Source organism: Salvelinus namaycush, chromosome 10 (assembly GCF_016432855.1).
Source record: "Salvelinus namaycush isolate Seneca chromosome 10, SaNama_1.0, whole genome shotgun sequence".
NCBI classification, from domain to species: domain Eukaryota; kingdom Metazoa; phylum Chordata; class Actinopteri; order Salmoniformes; family Salmonidae; genus Salvelinus; species Salvelinus namaycush.
In genome coordinates, this window is record NC_052316.1 from 38,347,122 (window position 1) to 38,365,437 (window position 18,316).

Below are 18,316 nucleotides of genomic sequence, written 5' to 3' on the forward strand. Positions count from 1 at the left end.
AGGTTTTATTATGACTGATTACTTCACTCTCTCTTTCTCACACACGCATACCACACGAACGCACACACACAGACGTTATGTTATTTTATCCTCGTGGGGACCTAAAATTCATTCAAATCCTAGTTTCCCTAACCCCTAACCTTAACCCTCCCGAGTGGCGCAGCGGTCTAAGGCACTGCATCTCAATGCAAGAGGTGTCACTACAGTCCCTGGTTCAAATCCAGGCTGTTTCACATCTGGCCGTGATTGGGAGTCGCATAGGGTGGTGCCCAGCGTCATCCGGGTTTGGCCGGAGTAGGCTGTCATTGTGAATATGAATTTGTTCTTAACTGACTTGCCTAAAGGTTAAACAAATAAACCTAACCCCTTAAGGTGTCCGCATGCTTGCCAGCCGAAACATTTTGGTAGAGTTTTGATGATGATGACCTTTTGTTTGTTTTGGACTTCGGTGAGGGTTTTTTCGGTTGTTCGGGCACACACATTTTTTTCAGGAGTCAAGCCGAAGTTCGGAGCGGAAGTCTATGCCCTTCGTCTGTGATTGGTCAACAGTACGAATTCTTCAATTCTTCAATACGAATTCTTCAATAAAGACTTTATCATTCAATGAGAGACAACTCATTTTCATGCACATTTTTTCATTGAAAAATACTTCACCAAACATTTTAGTTAGATGTAAAATTGCACGATTACGATCTCTTTGGCAAAAACATCAGAATTAATGCCTGATTTCTTGAGTTATCTTAGATTAATTTGGACTTTTGAGGAACTGTATACTGGCTACGGCGTCTCAAAATGGAAAAACAGCACTATTGCGCTTTTTCAAACTGTTCAAGTGCAGGTCGGCTAGCCGAGGTTGGCTAGGCGCCTGCTGAACTGAAGCATGCTGATGCCTTTACCCTTACCCTAACCTTTATTCTAACCCTAATTGTAACCCTAAATCTAACCCCTAAGCCTTTGTCCTCATAGGGTGTGGGAAATGTTCCCACGAGGGAGAATATTCCTTGTTTTCCTATCTTTGTGGGGACTTTTGGGGATTTTAGGTCCCCACAAGGATAGAATAACCAACACACACACCTAACAAGGGAATGATACTATACATGGCTGTCAGACTTCTTACCTGCAAAGAGATAAAATCACACCTCTGGTCTACACTGAAGCCTCTGGTTCCTTTTTGGTTGGTTTGGTCAATGACTCACTATGAATCCATTAAAAACATAGGCCTAATATACAGGGTGACACTTTTATTACAATAGCACATTTTGAAATGTTGGATAATAACTTAGATAAACACTTATAGTCAACATAGACAGTAAAACACACACAGTTGGGAAGGTTTGGCGTGGGTGGAGTCCAGACCCGAGATAAGACAGGACAGGAGGCGGGACAGTCCCTCCCGGTAAACCTGTAGGTGGTGATCGTTACGGCCAACCCCAGAGCGGACTCCGTACCCCCTCACAGCCTGTCTCTCTCAGTCTCAATTCTTCCCGACACACCCTTGGAATTAATGTGTGAGCTAAAATAATTACAAAGGCTCTAGAGCCAAAACCTCACCCATCCCTCGCTGCACCCGGGACTTCACCGAACGACTTCAGTCATTTTACGTAGGGCGCGATTCTCCAGACTTCTGTTTATTCATCCCGCCGCGCCATGGCCCCGGGCGTCTTTTGCGTCAGCCTGCTCACTGTGGTAAGTGACGGAAACCGCAAACAATACTTTTGTCTTGAAAGTTGCAATAGCTGTCTTGGAGAATAGCTCTGATGTAGACAATTTAACACACAAGGCACACACTGGTTGAATCAATTTTGTTTCCACGTCATTTCAATGGAATAGACGTTGAATTGACGTCTGTGCCCAGTGGAAAGGTATTCAATCAATCAAGTTTATTTTATATAGCCCTTCGTACATCAGCTAATATCTCGAAGTGCTGTACAGAAACCCAGCCTAAAACCCCAAACAGCAAGCAATGCAGGTGTAGAAGCACGCTGGCTAGGAAAAACTCCCTAGAAAGGCCAAAACCTAGGGATCCGTTTTTTTCGGTATTTTCGGTATTTTCCCTGATAAAAGTGTTGAGGGACTTAAGTTCAGCTTTAAAAGTAGGTGGGCAGTCCAGTCCTCAATGTCTGACCACTGCGCTTATCTCATGCAGAAGTTTCGTAAGCAAATCGTTGTGGAATTTAGCACAGAAATGACAGACGTATGTTGTTGAGCTGAAACTGTGTATAAAATGAGCATGATCCGTGTTCTCTAGTCTCCTGTCCTAGTATCTTTCTCTGACGTGTGTTTAGGCTATAGGCTACTTATTTGTCAAACTGAGTAGGCCTGGGTAGATCTTTTGCAAATGCATTCATTAGTTCTACATTTCACTGATACAGCACTCTCGCTGCGAATGGGGTTAATGATTATCGAAGGCACTACGGGTTATAAATGAAACGAAGGCCTGGGAAAGCAGAATCCAGATAAGACTTTTTTGATAAACTCCTGTAAAGCTAAACTATTTTCAAATAGCCAAGTGAGTGGCGGCCCATGTTGACATATTGTTTTGAGCCATAATGACCAGGCTACTCCATATAGGAAAATAATAAGGTCATTTGGGGGCTTCATACAAACAGCATTAGGCCTACTTACTCATTTCTCAACAATGACCCACCAAAACATCTTATACAGTTTCAGAGACCTATATTAGAAATATTGCTTAAAATAACCCATATCCCAATCTGGGATTAAAAAAACAAAGCAGTCACCTCACCACTTGTTTTGATAAACAGTTGATGTGAGAAAAAAAATTGATGTACCAATCTCACATTGAAGATGAAACTTGAATATGTAGTATTGCCTTTGACTCGGGCTACATTTATCATTGTATGTTATTCACACGTCTACTGGTTTCCTCACACTTGCTAGAATTAGTCAGGCACTCTTCAGCAGTAGTATTACTATAGGCTTATTAGTTCAAACACATTTCAATGATGTGAACAGAGTGTGATTGGAAAACTGATCTGTCCAACATGAGTGTCTTTTTCCTAGCCACAGTGCTTCTACATCTGCTTTGTTTGGGGTTTTAGGCTGGGTTTCTGCATAGCTGCTGATGTAAAAAGGGCTTTATAAATACATTTGATTGGTTAATAATTTTTTTAAACTAGGCAAGTCAGTTAAGAACAAATTCTTATTTACAATAACAGCCTAGGAACAATGGGTTAACTGCCTTGTTCAGAACGACAGATTTTTACCTTGTCAGCTGTGGGATTTGATCTTGTAACCTTTCGGTAACTGACCCAGAGCTCTAACCACTAGCCTACCTGCCACTCTAAAGGTTAGGTATTTTCAGTGAAGCTAGAATCCCTAGTTTCTACATCCATTTTTGGACTTATAAATAAATGGTATATAACAGGGGTATTCAACTCTTACCCTACAAGGTCCGGAGCCTGCTGGTTTTCTGTTCTACCTTATAATTAATTGCACCCACCTGTTGTTCCAGTTATAAAACAGTCCCTGATTAGAGGGGAACAATAAACGCAGTGGAACTGGTTTCGAGGTCCAGAGTTGCGTTTGAGGGAAATATACCCTTTGATTCTTGAAGAATATAGATAAATGCCTCATGAGCTAAGTTCAACTGTCATACCCCATCAGAATCCAAAATATAAGCTTATTTTACTTCAATGTTTGTAAACAACATAAATGTGAACAAACACTGTACAGCCTCAAAACTAGTGATGGGGAAGAAATTGATACAGTTACATATCAAAATATTATTTGGGATGATATTATATTGATACTTTGACTCCAAATATAGATTTGTAGATTATTATGTTTTGGCTTGGTAGCATTAGCAAGCGCTAGTCGGATGTATCTATGCCAAAACGGAAGTATTTTTCATCCTATAGCTTTTTAAATAGTGAGCCAACAAGTTTTCAGCACTTATATTTCCATGACTGATCAATACAAATTTGTATTATGGGTCTCACTTGTCTCTCTGCAGTAGACATACACTGAGTGTACAAAACATTACAAAAACAAATATTGAGTTGCACCCCTTTTGGTCTTGGAACAGCCTCAATTCATCAGGGCATGGACTCTACAAGGTGTCAAAAGCTTTCCACAGGGATGGTGGCCCATGTTGACGCCAATGCTTCCCACAGGTGTGTCAAGTTGGCTGGATGTCTTTTGGGTGGTGGACCATTGTTAATAAACACGGGAAACTGTTCAGCATGAAACTCAGCAGCATTGCAGTTCTTTACACACTTAAATCTTTTGTCTTGCCCATTCAACCTCTGAATGGCACAAGTACACAATCAATATCTCAAGGCTTAAAAATCCTTCTTTAACCTGTCTTTTCCCTTTCATCTGCCATGAGTGACATCAATAAGGGATCATAGCTTTCACCTAGATTCATCTGGTCAGTCTATGTTATGGAAAGAGCAGGTGTTCCTACTGTTTTGTACACTGTGTACAATGAGCAATACATATCGTATCGGCACCTGCGTATTGTGATAATATCGTATCGTGAGTTCCCTGGCTATTCCCAGCCCTGATGCATGGTTAAAACTATAATTGTATGGTCAGTCCATGCATCCATAGATCTGTCTGAATTTGAGTGGTTACATTTCTCCCGGCCAATCCCTAATCTATTTAGGAAAACAGAGGCAAGGTGCCTGCTTTGTTATTGTTTTAATTAAGGATTATATCTTAAAGGTTAGTGTTAGAAGACATGCATCTGTAGCCAGTCTGTCTGCTCTCGTGACAAGGAGTTGGCAGATAGCAGAAATGGATTTGGGGGTTAATGCATCACTGCCAATAAAGAATTGAAAATATGGACTGTAGGAGGAGAGTGACAAAGACAGGATGAAAGACACACGTAAACCCTGTTCTCTCTGTTCTCTCTCAGATCATAGCTCAGTCTGTTGAGTGCTGTGTTCCTCATTCCATCCAAGCCCAGGTCCCAGTGGAGGTCAGGCCTGGCTATGTCATCTCTCAAGGTAGGCCTATAACACCTACCTATCTGTGTGTAGCCTAGTCAATGTAAACTCCAAAAAATAAATGTCCTCTCACTGTCAACTGTGTTTATTTTCAGCAAACTTAACATGTGTAAATATTTGTATGAACATAACAAGATTCAACAACTGAGACATAAACTGAACAAGTTCCACAGACATGTGACTAACAGAAATTGAATAATGTCTCTGAACAAAGGGAGGGTCAAAATCAAAAGTAACAGTCAGTATCTGGTGTAGCCACCAGCTGCATTAAGTACTGCGGTGCATCTCCTCCTCATGGACTGCACCAGTTCTTGCTGTAAGATGTTACCCCACTTTTCCACCAAGGCACCTGCAAGTTCCCAGACATTTTTGGAGGTAATGTCCCTAGCCCTCACCCTCCGATCCAACAGGTCCCAGACATGCTCAATGGGTTTGAGATCCGGGCTCTTCACTGGCCACGGCAGAACACTGGCATTCCTGTCTTGCAGGAAATCACGCGCAGAACGAGCAGTATAGCTGGTGGCATTGTCATGCTGGAGGGTCATGTCAGGATGAGCCTGCAGGAAGGGTACCACATGAGGGAGGAGGATGTCTCCCTGTAACGCACAGCGTTGAGATTGCCTTCAATGACAACAAGCTCAGTAGGATGATGCTATGACGGACACTCCACCTCCAAATCGATCTCGCTCCAGAGTACAGGCCTCGGTGTAACGCTCATTCCTTTGACGATAAACGCAAATCTGACCATCACCCCTGGTGAGACAAAACCACGACTTAAGTGAAGAGCACATTTTGCCAGTACTGTCTGGTCCAGCGTCAATGGGTTTGTGCCCATAGGGGGCGTTGTTGCCAGTGATGTCTGGTCTCTTTTTATTATTTTTTTATTTTACATTTATTTAACTAGGCAAATCAGTTAAGAACAAATTCTTATTTACAATGACAGCCTAGGAACAGTGGGTTAACTGCCTTGTTCAGGGGCAGAACAACAGCTTTTTACCTTGTCAGTTCAGGGATTTGAGCTTGCAACCTTTTGGTTACTAGTCCAACGCTCTAACCACTAGGCTACCTGCCACCCCTCACTCAGCCTATTGCGGACAGTCTGAGCACTGATGGATGGATTGTGCCTTCCTTTGTGTAACTCAGGCAGTTGTTGTTGCCATCCTGTACCTGTTCCGCAAGTGTGATGTTCGGATGTACCGATCCAGTGCAGGTGTTGTTACACGTGGTCTGCCACTCCGAGGACGATCAGCTGTTCGTCCTGTCTCCCTGTAGCACTGTCTTAGGCGTCTCACAGTACGGACATTGCAATTTATTGCCCTGGCCACATCTGCAGTCCTCATGCCTCTTTGCAGTATGCCTAAAGCACGTTCACGCAGATGAGCAGGGACCCTGGGCATCTTTCTTTTGGTGTTTTTCAGAGTCGGTAGAAAGGCCTCTTTAGTGTCCTAAGTTTTCATAACTGTGCCCTTAATTGCCTACCGTCTGTAAGCTGTTAGTGTCTTAACGACCGTTCCACATGTGCATGTTCATTAATTGTTTATGGTTCATTGAAAAGCATGGGAAACAGTGTTTAAACCCTTTACAATGAAGATCTGTGAAGTTATTTGGATTTTTACGAATTATCTTTGAAAGACAGGGTCCTGAAAAAGGGGTACGAGTTTAGTTAGTGACAGTGTTTTATGTGTGTGTGAGTTATGTCTGCCTCACTGCCTGTAGTTACCGTGGCCCGTATTCACAAAGAGTTTCAGAGTAGGATATAGGATCAGATTTCCCTTTTAGATCATACTGAATAAGTTTATATGGATAGAGAAGACCTGATCCTAGATCAGCACTTCTACTCTGAAACTATTTGTGAATACGAGCTTGAGTGTTCTGTCCAAAGTTCTGTGTTTTGTTCTGACTGTGTGTGTGTGTGTGTTGCCCAGTGTGTCAACTGTCACGATGTGCCCTGGGGGGAGGATCATAGCCCCCCCCCCCCCTCTCTCTCCCAATTCAATTCATGGGGCTTTATTTGCATGGGAAACATATGTTAACAATGCCAAAGCAAGTGAAGTAGATCATATACAAAAGGGAAATAAATAATTAAAAGGAACAGTAATCATTACACTCACAGAAGTTCCAAAAGAATAAAGACATTACAAATGTCATATTATGTATATATACAGTGTTGTAACGATGTACAAAAGGGGAAATAAATAAACATATATGGCTTGTATTTACAATGGTGTTTGTTCTTCTCTGGTTGCCCTTTTCCTGTGGCAACAGGTCACAAATCTTGCTGCTGTGATTGCACACTGTGGTATTTCACCCAGTAGATATGGGAGTTTATCAAAATCGGGTTTGTTTTCGAATTCTTTGTGGGATCTGTGTAATCTGAGGGAAATATGTGTCTCTAATATGGTCATTCATTTGGCAGGAGGTTAGGAAGTGCAGCTCAGTTTCCACCTCATTTTGTGGGCAGTGTGCACATAGCCTGTCTTCTCTTGAGAGCCAGGTCTGCCTACGGCGGCCTTTCTCAATAGCAAGGCAATGCTCACTGTGTCTGTACATAGTCAAAGCTTTCCTTAAATTTGGCTCAGTTAGTGGTCAGGTATTCTGCCACTGTGTACTCTCTGTTTAGGGCCAAATAGCATTATAGTTTGCCTAGTTTTTTTTTTGTTAATTACTTGACACGTTGGAAAGAATTATCTTTTTGTTTTCTCATGATTTGGTTGGGTCTAATTGTGTTGCTGTCCTGGGGCTCTGTGGGGTCTGTTTGTGTTTGTGAACAGAGCCCCTGGACCAGCTTGCTTAGGGGACTCTTCTCCAGGTTCATCTCTCTGTAGGTGATGGCTTTGTTATGGAAGGTTTGGGAATTGCTTCCTTTTTAGGTGGTTGTAGAAATTAACTCTTTTTTGGATTTTGAACATTAGCGGGTATCAGCCTAATCCTGCTCTGCATGCATTATTTGGTGTTTTACATTGTACACGGAGGATATTTTTGCAGAATTCTGCATGCAGAGTCTCAATTTGGTGTTTGTCCCATTTTGTGAATTCTTGGTTGGTGAGCGGACCCCAGACCTCACAACCATGAAGGGCAATGGGTTCTATATCTGATTCAATTATTTTTAGCCAGATCCTAATTCGTTTGTCGAATTTTATGTTCCTTTTGATGGTATAGAATGCCCTTCTTGCCTTGTCTCTCAGATCGTTAACAGCTTTGTGGAAGTTACCTGTGGCGCTGATGTTTAGGCCAAGGTATGTATCGTTTTTTGTGTGCTCTAGGGCAACGGTGTCTAGATGGAATTTGTATTTGTGGTCCTGGCGACTGGACCTTTTTTGGAACACCATTATTTTGGTCTTACTGAGATTTACTGTCAGGGCCCAGGTCTGACAGAATCTGTGCAGAAGATCTAGGTGCTGCTGTAGCCCCTCCTTGGTTGGTGACAAAAGCACCAGATCATCAGCAAACAGTAGACATTTGACTTGAGATTCTTGTAAGGTAAGGCTGCAGGTTGTTCAAGTGCCCTTGCCAATTCTTTGATATATATGTTGAAGAGGGTGAGGCTTAAGCTGCATCCCTGTCTCACCCCACGGCCCTGGGGGAAGAATCCTGTGTTTTTTTTTGCCTATTTTAACCGCACACTTGTCTGTGTGCATGGATTTTATAATGTTGTATGTTTTTTCCCCCAACACCACTTTCCATCAATTTGTATAGTAGCCCCTAATGCCAAATTGAGTCGAATGCTTTGTTGATTTCAAAAAAGCCTGAGAAGATTTTGTCTTTGTTTTGGTTTGTTTGTTTGTCAATTAGGGTGTGCAGGGTGAATGTGTGTCTGTCGTACGATAATTTGGTAAAAAGCCAAGTTGACATTTGTCAGAGGAAAACCAGTGGGTCCGTCTCCTCTACCATTTTTCTGTAGGATGACAATGTCTGTATTTCCGATTTCTTTGATGAAGTCCAGGTTCCTGCTCTTTTGGCCAAAGGCAGATGACCTCAGGCCTTGGATATTCCAGGATGAGATAGTGAAGGCTTTGTGTTACATAAAGTGTCCAATGTTGTTGGTCGTGTGGTTTGGCCTCAGGCCAGTAAGTGTGAGCAGAGCCGGCTGAGCATCTGGTACATGCCATTGGCTTGGGTTAGTGTAAGAATGGGGGTTGGACCTGTTTGCTTGCTCACGGTCTGAGCGTATGTGTGCCATCCATGTTGAGGCCCTCTTTGTGGGGGTGGGGTGCATGGGGTGGGCAGGGTGGGCATAGGTCTGATCTGAGGGGGCCTAAATGGGGTGTGGGTATGGTTGACTTGGGGGTGTGGATGTGGTTGGTGGTGTTGTGTTCTGGATGTAGCTCCTCTCGGCGTTGGTCCTCTGTGTAGGTCCGGGGGGTGGGGTTCCACAGGTCTGGGAGAGTGTCTCGCTGGTCTGGGCGGGGTGTCAATTGATCTGTTGCTCCTGTGTGAAGTATTGGGGCTGTGTTTGAGAGCGATGTCCTTTTGGGTCCGGGCGAAGGTGGGCACTGCTGCCTTGTATTGGTGGAACTGGTCATAAAGGCTGTTCAAGTCCAGGGAGGAGTGGTGGGCCAGGTAAACATTTGGTTTTGAGGCACAGTCACGGGAAATACTTGTTTACCCGCTGTATGGTAGCAGGGTGGAAGTATTTTCATGGTATCAGGGTGGATATAACCACTTGTGCATTGGGGAAAGTAAAAGAAGCTTTTTCAATCACTCCCTTGAGTGCTGTGCCCACCCTTTCCTGCTGTGCTCTCAGGTCGTTTGTGCCTGTGTGTATTATTAAGTCCCTAGGTGAACCTAGTTGGTCCTCAGACAGAAGGTCTAGGGTGCGCTGGGTGTTTGGACACACTGTGTTTGGGAAAATGTTTTTTTATCTTGTATATACATTTCCCGTTTGAGTCCATAGGGAGTACAATCAGTGTCGTGTGTATGTCCTCAGTGCGTGTGGGGGGGTTGTCAGGAGGACTATCAGGGTGGCTGACAGGGGGCTTGCTCAGAGTGGGTGAGATCCCCTGGGCTTGGGGTTCTTTATTTGTCTGTCCCGCTGTGATCATGGTCTGGGGTGGACTGTTCTGCTGTGGTGTCAAGACTTTTTTCGGGAGCTGAGGTGGGCTGTTCTGCTGGCTTCTCTGCGGGGGTGGCCACTTCTCTAGTTGGTTGTTCTGTCACACGCCATCCCAATTACCCTCTCCTCCAGCAGTCTGATCCTTTCCTCTAGTGCTCTGTTCTTCTCCTGCTCCTGCTTTTTCTCCTGTTGAAGTTGTCTCACCACAGTTCAGAGTGTAGATATGTCTCTCTCCACCTCCAGCTCTCCGGGTCTGGTTAAGGGGGTGTTGTTGTGCTGGACTGTTGTCTGGGTCTGTGCTGACTGGAGTGTAATCACCTGCTATTCCAGCTCCACCTGCCTTACCTCCACTTAGGTGAATTTATCCTTCATTTCAATGAGGGAGTAGTACTCTGTGCTGGGAGGTTGACTTTCCGCTTGGGGTTGCTCGTTTGTGGGGTTATATAATGAGGTCTGACCCGCTCGGGTGGGGGTATCTTTCTCAAGGTAGAGCTTCTCCTGCTGAGCTAATTATTTGATTAGGTGAAAGTCCAGCTGAAACTGTTTGGGGTTACCCTTTACCTATACTGTTCCAGACTTATAGAGATTATTATTAGCTGACTCAGAGTCCTCATTGTCTAGTATCCTGAGTTTCCACCCCTCGGTAACACCCCCCCCCCCCCCCCCCCCCCCTCTCTTAACTTCACTAGGGTAGGTGGCAGCATTTGGAATTTTGGATGAAAAGCGTGCCCAAATTAAACTGCCTGCTACTCAGGCCCAGAACCTAGGATATGCATATAATTAGTAGATCTGGATGGAAACACTCTAAAGTTTCCAAAACTGTTAAAATGATGTCTGTGAGTATAAAATAACTGATATGGCAGGCGAAAACCTGAGGAAATCCATCCAGGAAGTACTCTTATTTTGAAAGGCTGTTTTTCCATTGAAAGCCTATCCACCATACAAAGACTTCACAATCTCTATGGCTTCCTCTACATGTGGCCAGTCTTTAGGCATTGTTGCAGGCTTTTACTCTGAAAAATGAGGGAGATACAGCACTTTCAATGAGTGGACAGTGGACATTTCCAGACATGAGTCCAGCGCGTGATCGGGAGCGCGCATTTCTTGTTTCTCCTTTTCTATTGACGAAGCTTTTGTCCGGTTGAAATATTGACTGTTTATGACAAAAACAACCTAAGGATTGATATTAAACATCGTTTGACATGTTTCTACGAACTTTTATTGTACTATTTTTGACTTTTCGTCTGGATGTTGAGAGCGCGCGTTGTTGTGCCTTTGGATTACTGAACTAAACGCACCAACAAAACGGAGGTTTTTGGACATAAAGAGGGACATTATCGAACAAAACAAACATTTATTGTCTATCATGGAGACCTGGGAGTGCCACCAGATGAAGATCATCAAAGGTAAGCGATTCATTTTAACGCTATTTCTGACTTTTGTGACACCTCTCCTTGGTTGGAAAATGGCTGTATGGTTTTCTGTGACTAGGCGCTGACCTAACATAATCACATGGTGTGCTTTCGCCGTAAAGCCTTTTTGAAATCGGACACTGTGGTTGGATTTACAAGAAGTTTACCTTTAAAATGGTGTATAATACTTGTATGTTTGAGGAATTTTAATTTTGGGATTTCTGTTGTTTTGAATTTGGCGCCCTGCAATTTCACTTGTTGTTGTCGAGGTGGGACGCTACCGTGCCACTGGTGCCAGAGAGGTTAACTGAGGGGTAGTGTGTTAATATAGCACTGTGCCATGCCAGGGGATGGTCTGTGTGGAAGATGAGGTTGCTGATGTTCCCATTTTTTTAATAGTCAGCAAAAAGTGTCTCTTGATTTTCCATAAGGAGCTTCATTTTGTGCTCTTTTCGTGTCTTATCATTCTTTACATACACAGGGTACTGTATTTTAACTACCTCTGAACAGCGGGAGGCAGCATCTAAGGCCTCTCCATTTGGTTGGAGTAGACTGTGTGACTCTCCTGCCATTGTTGGGCGAAAGGGCTTTGACACCTCTCACTTGACATGTCAGTGCTAATTTAAGTTGTATCAAGCTTGGCAGCCTTAATTCTTGCATTCAGTCCTTATAAAGTAAAGTAATATATTTTTCTTCTTGGCTTTTAGAAATAAAATACAGCTTCAGACTAAACATTACTCACTCAGTTCCAGGTTGGATGGTGTTTTCAGCATTCTGTTGTTATCCAGAGCATTTGCTGTATAGCTTTGGAATAATAATCTTTGGTAGTTGTACACCTTCCAGGTGATTCCGTAATTCCGTCCAAAATCAGGTTGTAGGTTTTGATTTGGAGTTAAGGTTATGTTGTAGAGGGTAGCATACAGTATATGTCCCTGACACAAAACATTTACTTTTTTCTAACTCTAAATCCATCTTTTTTAAGAACATGCTGAAAAATGCAGAAGCTCATGTGCTCATGACTGCTCCTCTCAATTTCAATTTAAGGGCTTTATTGGCATGGGAAACATATGTTAACATTGCCAAAGCAAGAGAAGTAGATAATATACAAAAGTGAAATAAACAATAAAAATGAACAGTAAACATTACACTCACAGAAGTGCCAAAAGAATACAGACATTACAAATGTCATATTATGTATATATACAGTGTTGTAACGATGTCCTCTCTCTTCTCTTCTTTCTCTCAAGTTTTATGACTTTACGACAGGTCATACATACCTGGTAGAAACTGCCATGCAGTATTTAGAGAGTCTAAGAGAACAAAGAACCTCTTGGCCAAATTAAGCAATATTTCTACTTTTGAGAATGTGGGAATGCTCCGTGGACACTTAGGGGACAGTTATGACAAGTGTGTTTCAATTGGTGATCCCATGAAGGACAGGAAACACACATAACTCCCAGCTATCAGGTTTGCATCTAAATTTTGTGAAACGTATGTGATTAAACATTAAACTATTTGTGAAAGATGTAATGTGATGTTAACCTTATAAATGAGTGGGTTTTTCATATAAAGTTACACGTACGTGAGCATAGACATTACGTCGGTGTCATGGACCGCCCTTTTCTCTGAAGTGTATAAAACCCACTCGTGACGCAATTCACACCAGACCACGCAAACCACAGTGTAAGCTGAGGTTGCAAATGGTTGAACTACATTACTACCTAACGAAATTGACATGAGACTAGAAAACATGCAGCTGATGCGACATGTTGAAATAGTTGGCACTACAACTCTACCAAAGGACAAGACCATATCACGTGGAGCATTGGCTACACGGCTGGAAATGGTTAAACTCTGAGACCATTGATCACTACAGAATAAGAGCAAATGTTAGACGTATAATTACTAGTCTGCAGCTAGAAATTAAGTCTAGAACGAGAATACCGACAACCGCCGAAACATCTATTCTAAAAACATTTCTGAATGATACTCTGAAGTATCCATTCTAACAACCTACAACTTTGATCTCTGGTGGACAAACCAGAGGCTTTCTGTCGACTCTCTCCAGCAGATGGACCGGCTACCATAGAGAGACAACAAGACATACATTCGTAAATATGTAAATTGCAATTTCCTTTCAAATTAAAGGTTGTTCATGTAAGGTATTATCAATTTCTATGAGTGTAGTTATCAGCTATCGGTTTTGTCCGCCAGCGACACTTTTTTTGTATCATGTAATACCCCATGTATTAACTAATTGTGTGTATTTTCATGTATTTCTGTGACTTGATTAGTTATTTAGTAAATAAATAATTAAACCAATTTGTATATCACTGATTCATAATTTATGCTAGGGTTCGCGCAGATAACCAAGAATTTTATGACGTTTGGAATGAGACTAACGGAAGGTAAAGATTAATAGAAGACTGTACTTGATAAGATATGAAAATATCTGAAGAGTCGATTCGGGAAATAGAGACTCTATTAAAAACATTCCGTGGTGCTCCGACTTCCTAGTTAATTAAAGTTTACATGATTAGTTAAATCGCATAATAATAATTACACCTAGAAAATTGATTTGATAAAATGTCTTCACTTTTAATGATAGTTCAATCGACATAACAGTGTGTGTTCTCTCTGTGTGTGTCTGTTCTCTGTTGTCCAGTACCAGTGACAGGGTGTCACATACAGGGTCAGTGGCTGACCTCCAGTGACCCCCACTTCGCCATGCGGAGCGACGGCACCATAGTCACGGTGGACGTCACCACGGTTACAGCGGAGGGCAGGTCCTTCTGGGTGAGGGGGAGGGACGGGGGAGGACGGCGCTGGAGGATGGAGGTCCATCTGTCCCCAGACCTTGAACAGGTGAGGAATGCCTGGGAGGGAGGGAGGGAGGGAGAGAGAGATGCTTCTGAATGACTTTACTGAATCATGCAATGAATCATACATGCAACATGCAGTATTGAATCACAAACAGAAGACACACCCAGTACTCCCCACCAACCCTTCCACTCAAACTGCACTCTACAACAGAAATGCAATAACAGAGTTACAGTAGATATGTGAGTCTTCTGGTAAGGTTTAGAAAGTAGACTGCTTGTATCTTTACTTATCACTGTGACACTGTCCTTGTAGGAGCATATTCAAGTACCCATGAGGGTGCCCTTCAATGTGCCCGCGCATAAAGGGGTTCCGAAGGGTCCGTCTGAGGTCCTGAGGCGCTCTAAAAGGAGATGGAGTCCTCTCCCTTTCAGCATCATAGAGCAGGACATCCCTCCTTTCCCCAAAGATGTAGAACTGGTGAGGACATGCATTCATCGTTATCACCGTCCTCACATCCTCTCTTCTGTTTCCTTATGTATCCCATCAGTCTTACTCTCCTATCCCTCTTCTGTAATCCCCCCCCCCCCCCCATCTCAATCACCTTCCTCCAATCTCAAACTCCCCCCTTTTGTTATCATCATTCACCTCTCTCCTTGGCTCTTGTTTTATGTGTCAGTGTGTTAGAACTGTACTGGTGTTATTTTAGGCTATTTCTGTAAGTTTGTCTCTCTCTCCCTCTCTGTAGGTTGGGTCAGATTCAACAGTGAATTTCACAGTGTACTATATAATCAGTGGTTCAGGGGTGACCATGCCCCCGGAGAAGCTTTTCTCTGTGGATCGGGACACAGGCATGGTGCGTGTGCACTACCCTGTTGACCGGGAACAGTACCCCAAGTTTGTGGTAAGTGTGACAGACCTTCAGTACAGGCCATAAAGTTGGTCTAAATGAACGCACAACGATTATAGGCAAGATAATAGCGGTGGTCATCTTGTCTGTCTGCTGTCTGTACCTCAGACCAGATGTGTTCAGTATGTGTGTTCTTAATGAGTGGTGTGTAGTTCACAGCCCAGGTGTTTGACAGGCGGTCAGGGAAGGAGACAGATCGACCTCTGGACATCACTGTTCTGGTGGAAGATATCAATGACAACGCACCGACCTTCTTTGGACCACTCACCTTCTCTGTTTTAGAGCAGTGCAAACCTGGTGAGTGTGTGTGTGTGTGTGTGCGTCTGATAGTTTAAATACAATATTGATCTTTCTTTCTCTCTCCCCCTCCATCCCTCTCTCCAGGTACTGAGGTAGGAGAAGTGAAATCCACTGATAAGGATGAAGCAGACACCCCCCACACTAAGATCAGATACACCCTTCTGACTGGTGGTCAGTTCTTCACCATCGGGTCTCACAGTGGGCTGATCACAGCCAAGACCAGCACTCTTGACAGAGAGGTACCATAGGCAGGGCTTCCTTCCTTATTCAACACCCACCTGTTTCCCTCTAAATAGACCAGCATCACTGTAAGATAGAGTTAGCCTATTATATTGTTGGGCTATGTTAATATTGTGTAACAAGTGATTGTTAGTCTCTGACATTCTAGCTAACTGAATGGTGTACTGAATTTGAGGTATAAACCAGTATAAACCAGAGCAGACTTGAGTACTCTTGAATGATGATACTTCACTGAGGTTTTCTGTGGTGGAAATGTTGTGGCTCAATTGATAGAGCATTGAGCTTGCAATGCCAGGGTTGTGAGAGACCAGTACGAAAAAATGTATGCACTCTCGATAAGAGCGTCTGCTAAATGACTAAAATGTATATGTAGTAGAAATGTCTCTCTGTGTGTTTGGGTCTTTCCAGACGCAGGTTGTCAATGCTGTTACCGTGGAGATCCGGGACATGGACGGAGCTAAGAACGGCCTGTTTAACACTGCTACGGCCACCATTACGCTACTGGACATCAACGACAACCCTCCCACCTTTAGGGAGACCACCGTACGTCACTCATCCCACTTGTGTTTAAGATGACAACTCTGGCTTGCATCCCAAATGGCACCCTATTCCCTATATAGTGCATTACTTTTGACCGGAGTCCGTCGGGATATAGGGAATAGGGTGCCATTTGGAATGCTGTCAATAAATCACTCATCTTTGACGCAAACTCAACGATATTGCACACAAATAATAGCCATAGAGTGAATATGTGGAAAACGTTACATTTTGATATCCCAACCCCTCGCCACAATGCATTAGCCTACAGCATTTGAAAATGTTAAATAGATTTTCACTTTTCTCAAACATGCTGAGATATTTAGGTAACATCAGAGCTGTAGAGAGTGAATGCCTGGACAGGTTACCAGTTCTTTAACCTGAGGTCCTATTCTAACCTCTCAACCCTTCTGCCATGAGACAGCACTGTTCTGTGTTCCAAATAGCACCCTATTCCCTGCATAGTGCCCTATGGGCCCTGGTCAAAAGTCATGCACTATAAAGGAAATTATTTACATTAAATTGGCTGTTGGAAAATAACACTGCTGGCTAATCTCTGCGTGACAGGCCATTTAGAGTGTATTATTATTAACACATTATTTTGATTGGAAGCAGACCTGCAAAATGTGTTTTAATGTAAAGAGAATAACACATAGTAAGGTTGTAAGATTCTGGAAATGTTTCCTAAATTACCAGATTTTCTAGAAATCCTGGATGAAAGATTCCCGAAATCGAAAGGGAGTAAGCAAAAAACCTGGGAATTTGGGGAAAGTTAACAAGTTGTGCAATCCTTCACAGAAGTGGTATTGTCTGATATTGTGGTATAAAAATACCATAACCTTGGTATCCTCAATTAAAACGATCAGAGGTGTTAGTGATTTAGTCATGTGTGTGTGCTTCTGGGGTCATTAAATGGATGATCTGGAAGGCTGTGTCCACAAGACCTTTAATTTGGACTTTTTGCAGACCTCTTTTTAACACCTCTTTTTGCCCTATTTTACCCTTTTGACCTTTCGTACCATTCAGTCAATATGTGTCTAAACAAAACAGGTATGTGGTGTTAATAATGCAGTCAACAAATCACCTCAGGGTGTTTTCGGTAGGTGCTAAGTGGTCATTATTGACACGCTACTTAAATAGTCAAATATACTCAGGCGACGCTATTTATTTAATGTATTCATTTGCACTTAAAAGGAAACATTATACATAAAAAATTTGGTGAAATATAACCAGGCAAGGGCAAAAACAACAACGACAACAAAAAACGAGGGATCCACTTATTTTACAAAATGATTTAGTTTGTTTCTGCCTGACAGTACAAGGCCACTGTAAAGGAGAACCAAGCAGACGTGCTGGTCCTGAGGATTCCTGTGGATGACAAGGATGAGGAGAAGACTCCAAACTGGAATGCCAGGTTTGTCATCACCCAGGGCAACGAGAATGGGAATTTCCGGATCGACACGGACCCTGAAACCAACGAGGGCCTGCTCTATGTCATCAAGGTGACAGAGATAACAACAACCACAGACGAAAGCACTGACACAAACAATGATAGTCACGTACTTGAAATATGTTCCAAATACTTTTATGGGTATACTACTATGATTTCATAACTTTACTATTCCATTAGTCAGCACATGTCCATCTCGTTTGGGTGTGTCAACACTTGCTTTTTACTTGACTGACACAAATAAAAAGACTGCTACAGAGAGAGACTGACATACTGACAAAGACAGAGCGACACTGACTAAAAGATGAATGATGAAATTAATCTGCTCACACTGTTATAATTCAGAGGCAGCTCTCTGGAGTGTTGAGCGTGGAATTTGTCTTGGCAGACTTGTCTCTCTCTGTGTGTGTCACATAGAGTGTCACACAGAGACACTCACAAGCTGTTTTTCTTAGTAAAGTGACAGTGCAGTCAAAAACATGATTTCCCTGTGTTTTATTTATATTTCCACAATATGAGGTTGGATGGGTGGACTTTTGGCCTGCCTGGCGGTATAAGTTAATAGCTCCCTGGAGAGCTGAGTGTGGATTAGTCTTGTCAGACTTGTGTGTGTGGGGGTAT

The 18,316-nt window shown here is 42.9% G+C and overlaps 1 protein-coding gene across 1 annotated transcript in view; it reads left to right on the forward strand.

The window, feature by feature from the left end:
- The first annotated feature begins 1,421 nt into the window (after nucleotides 1-1,421).
- The window catches only part of LOC120055011 (desmocollin-2-like), a 29,302-nt gene continuing 12,407 nt past the window's right edge, over nucleotides 1,422-18,316 (forward strand). The window contains exons 1-9 of the mRNA XM_039002842.1: nucleotides 1,422-1,686; nucleotides 4,883-4,973; nucleotides 14,104-14,303; nucleotides 14,574-14,738; nucleotides 15,007-15,162; nucleotides 15,321-15,465; nucleotides 15,553-15,707; nucleotides 16,117-16,251; nucleotides 17,562-17,747. Of these exons, the coding sequence (XP_038858770.1) occupies nucleotides 1,648-1,686; nucleotides 4,883-4,973; nucleotides 14,104-14,303; nucleotides 14,574-14,738; nucleotides 15,007-15,162; nucleotides 15,321-15,465; nucleotides 15,553-15,707; nucleotides 16,117-16,251; nucleotides 17,562-17,747 (1,272 nt within the window). The 5' untranslated portion in view covers nucleotides 1,422-1,647. The remainder of the gene's footprint in view (nucleotides 1,687-4,882; nucleotides 4,974-14,103; nucleotides 14,304-14,573; nucleotides 14,739-15,006; nucleotides 15,163-15,320; nucleotides 15,466-15,552; nucleotides 15,708-16,116; nucleotides 16,252-17,561; nucleotides 17,748-18,316) is intronic.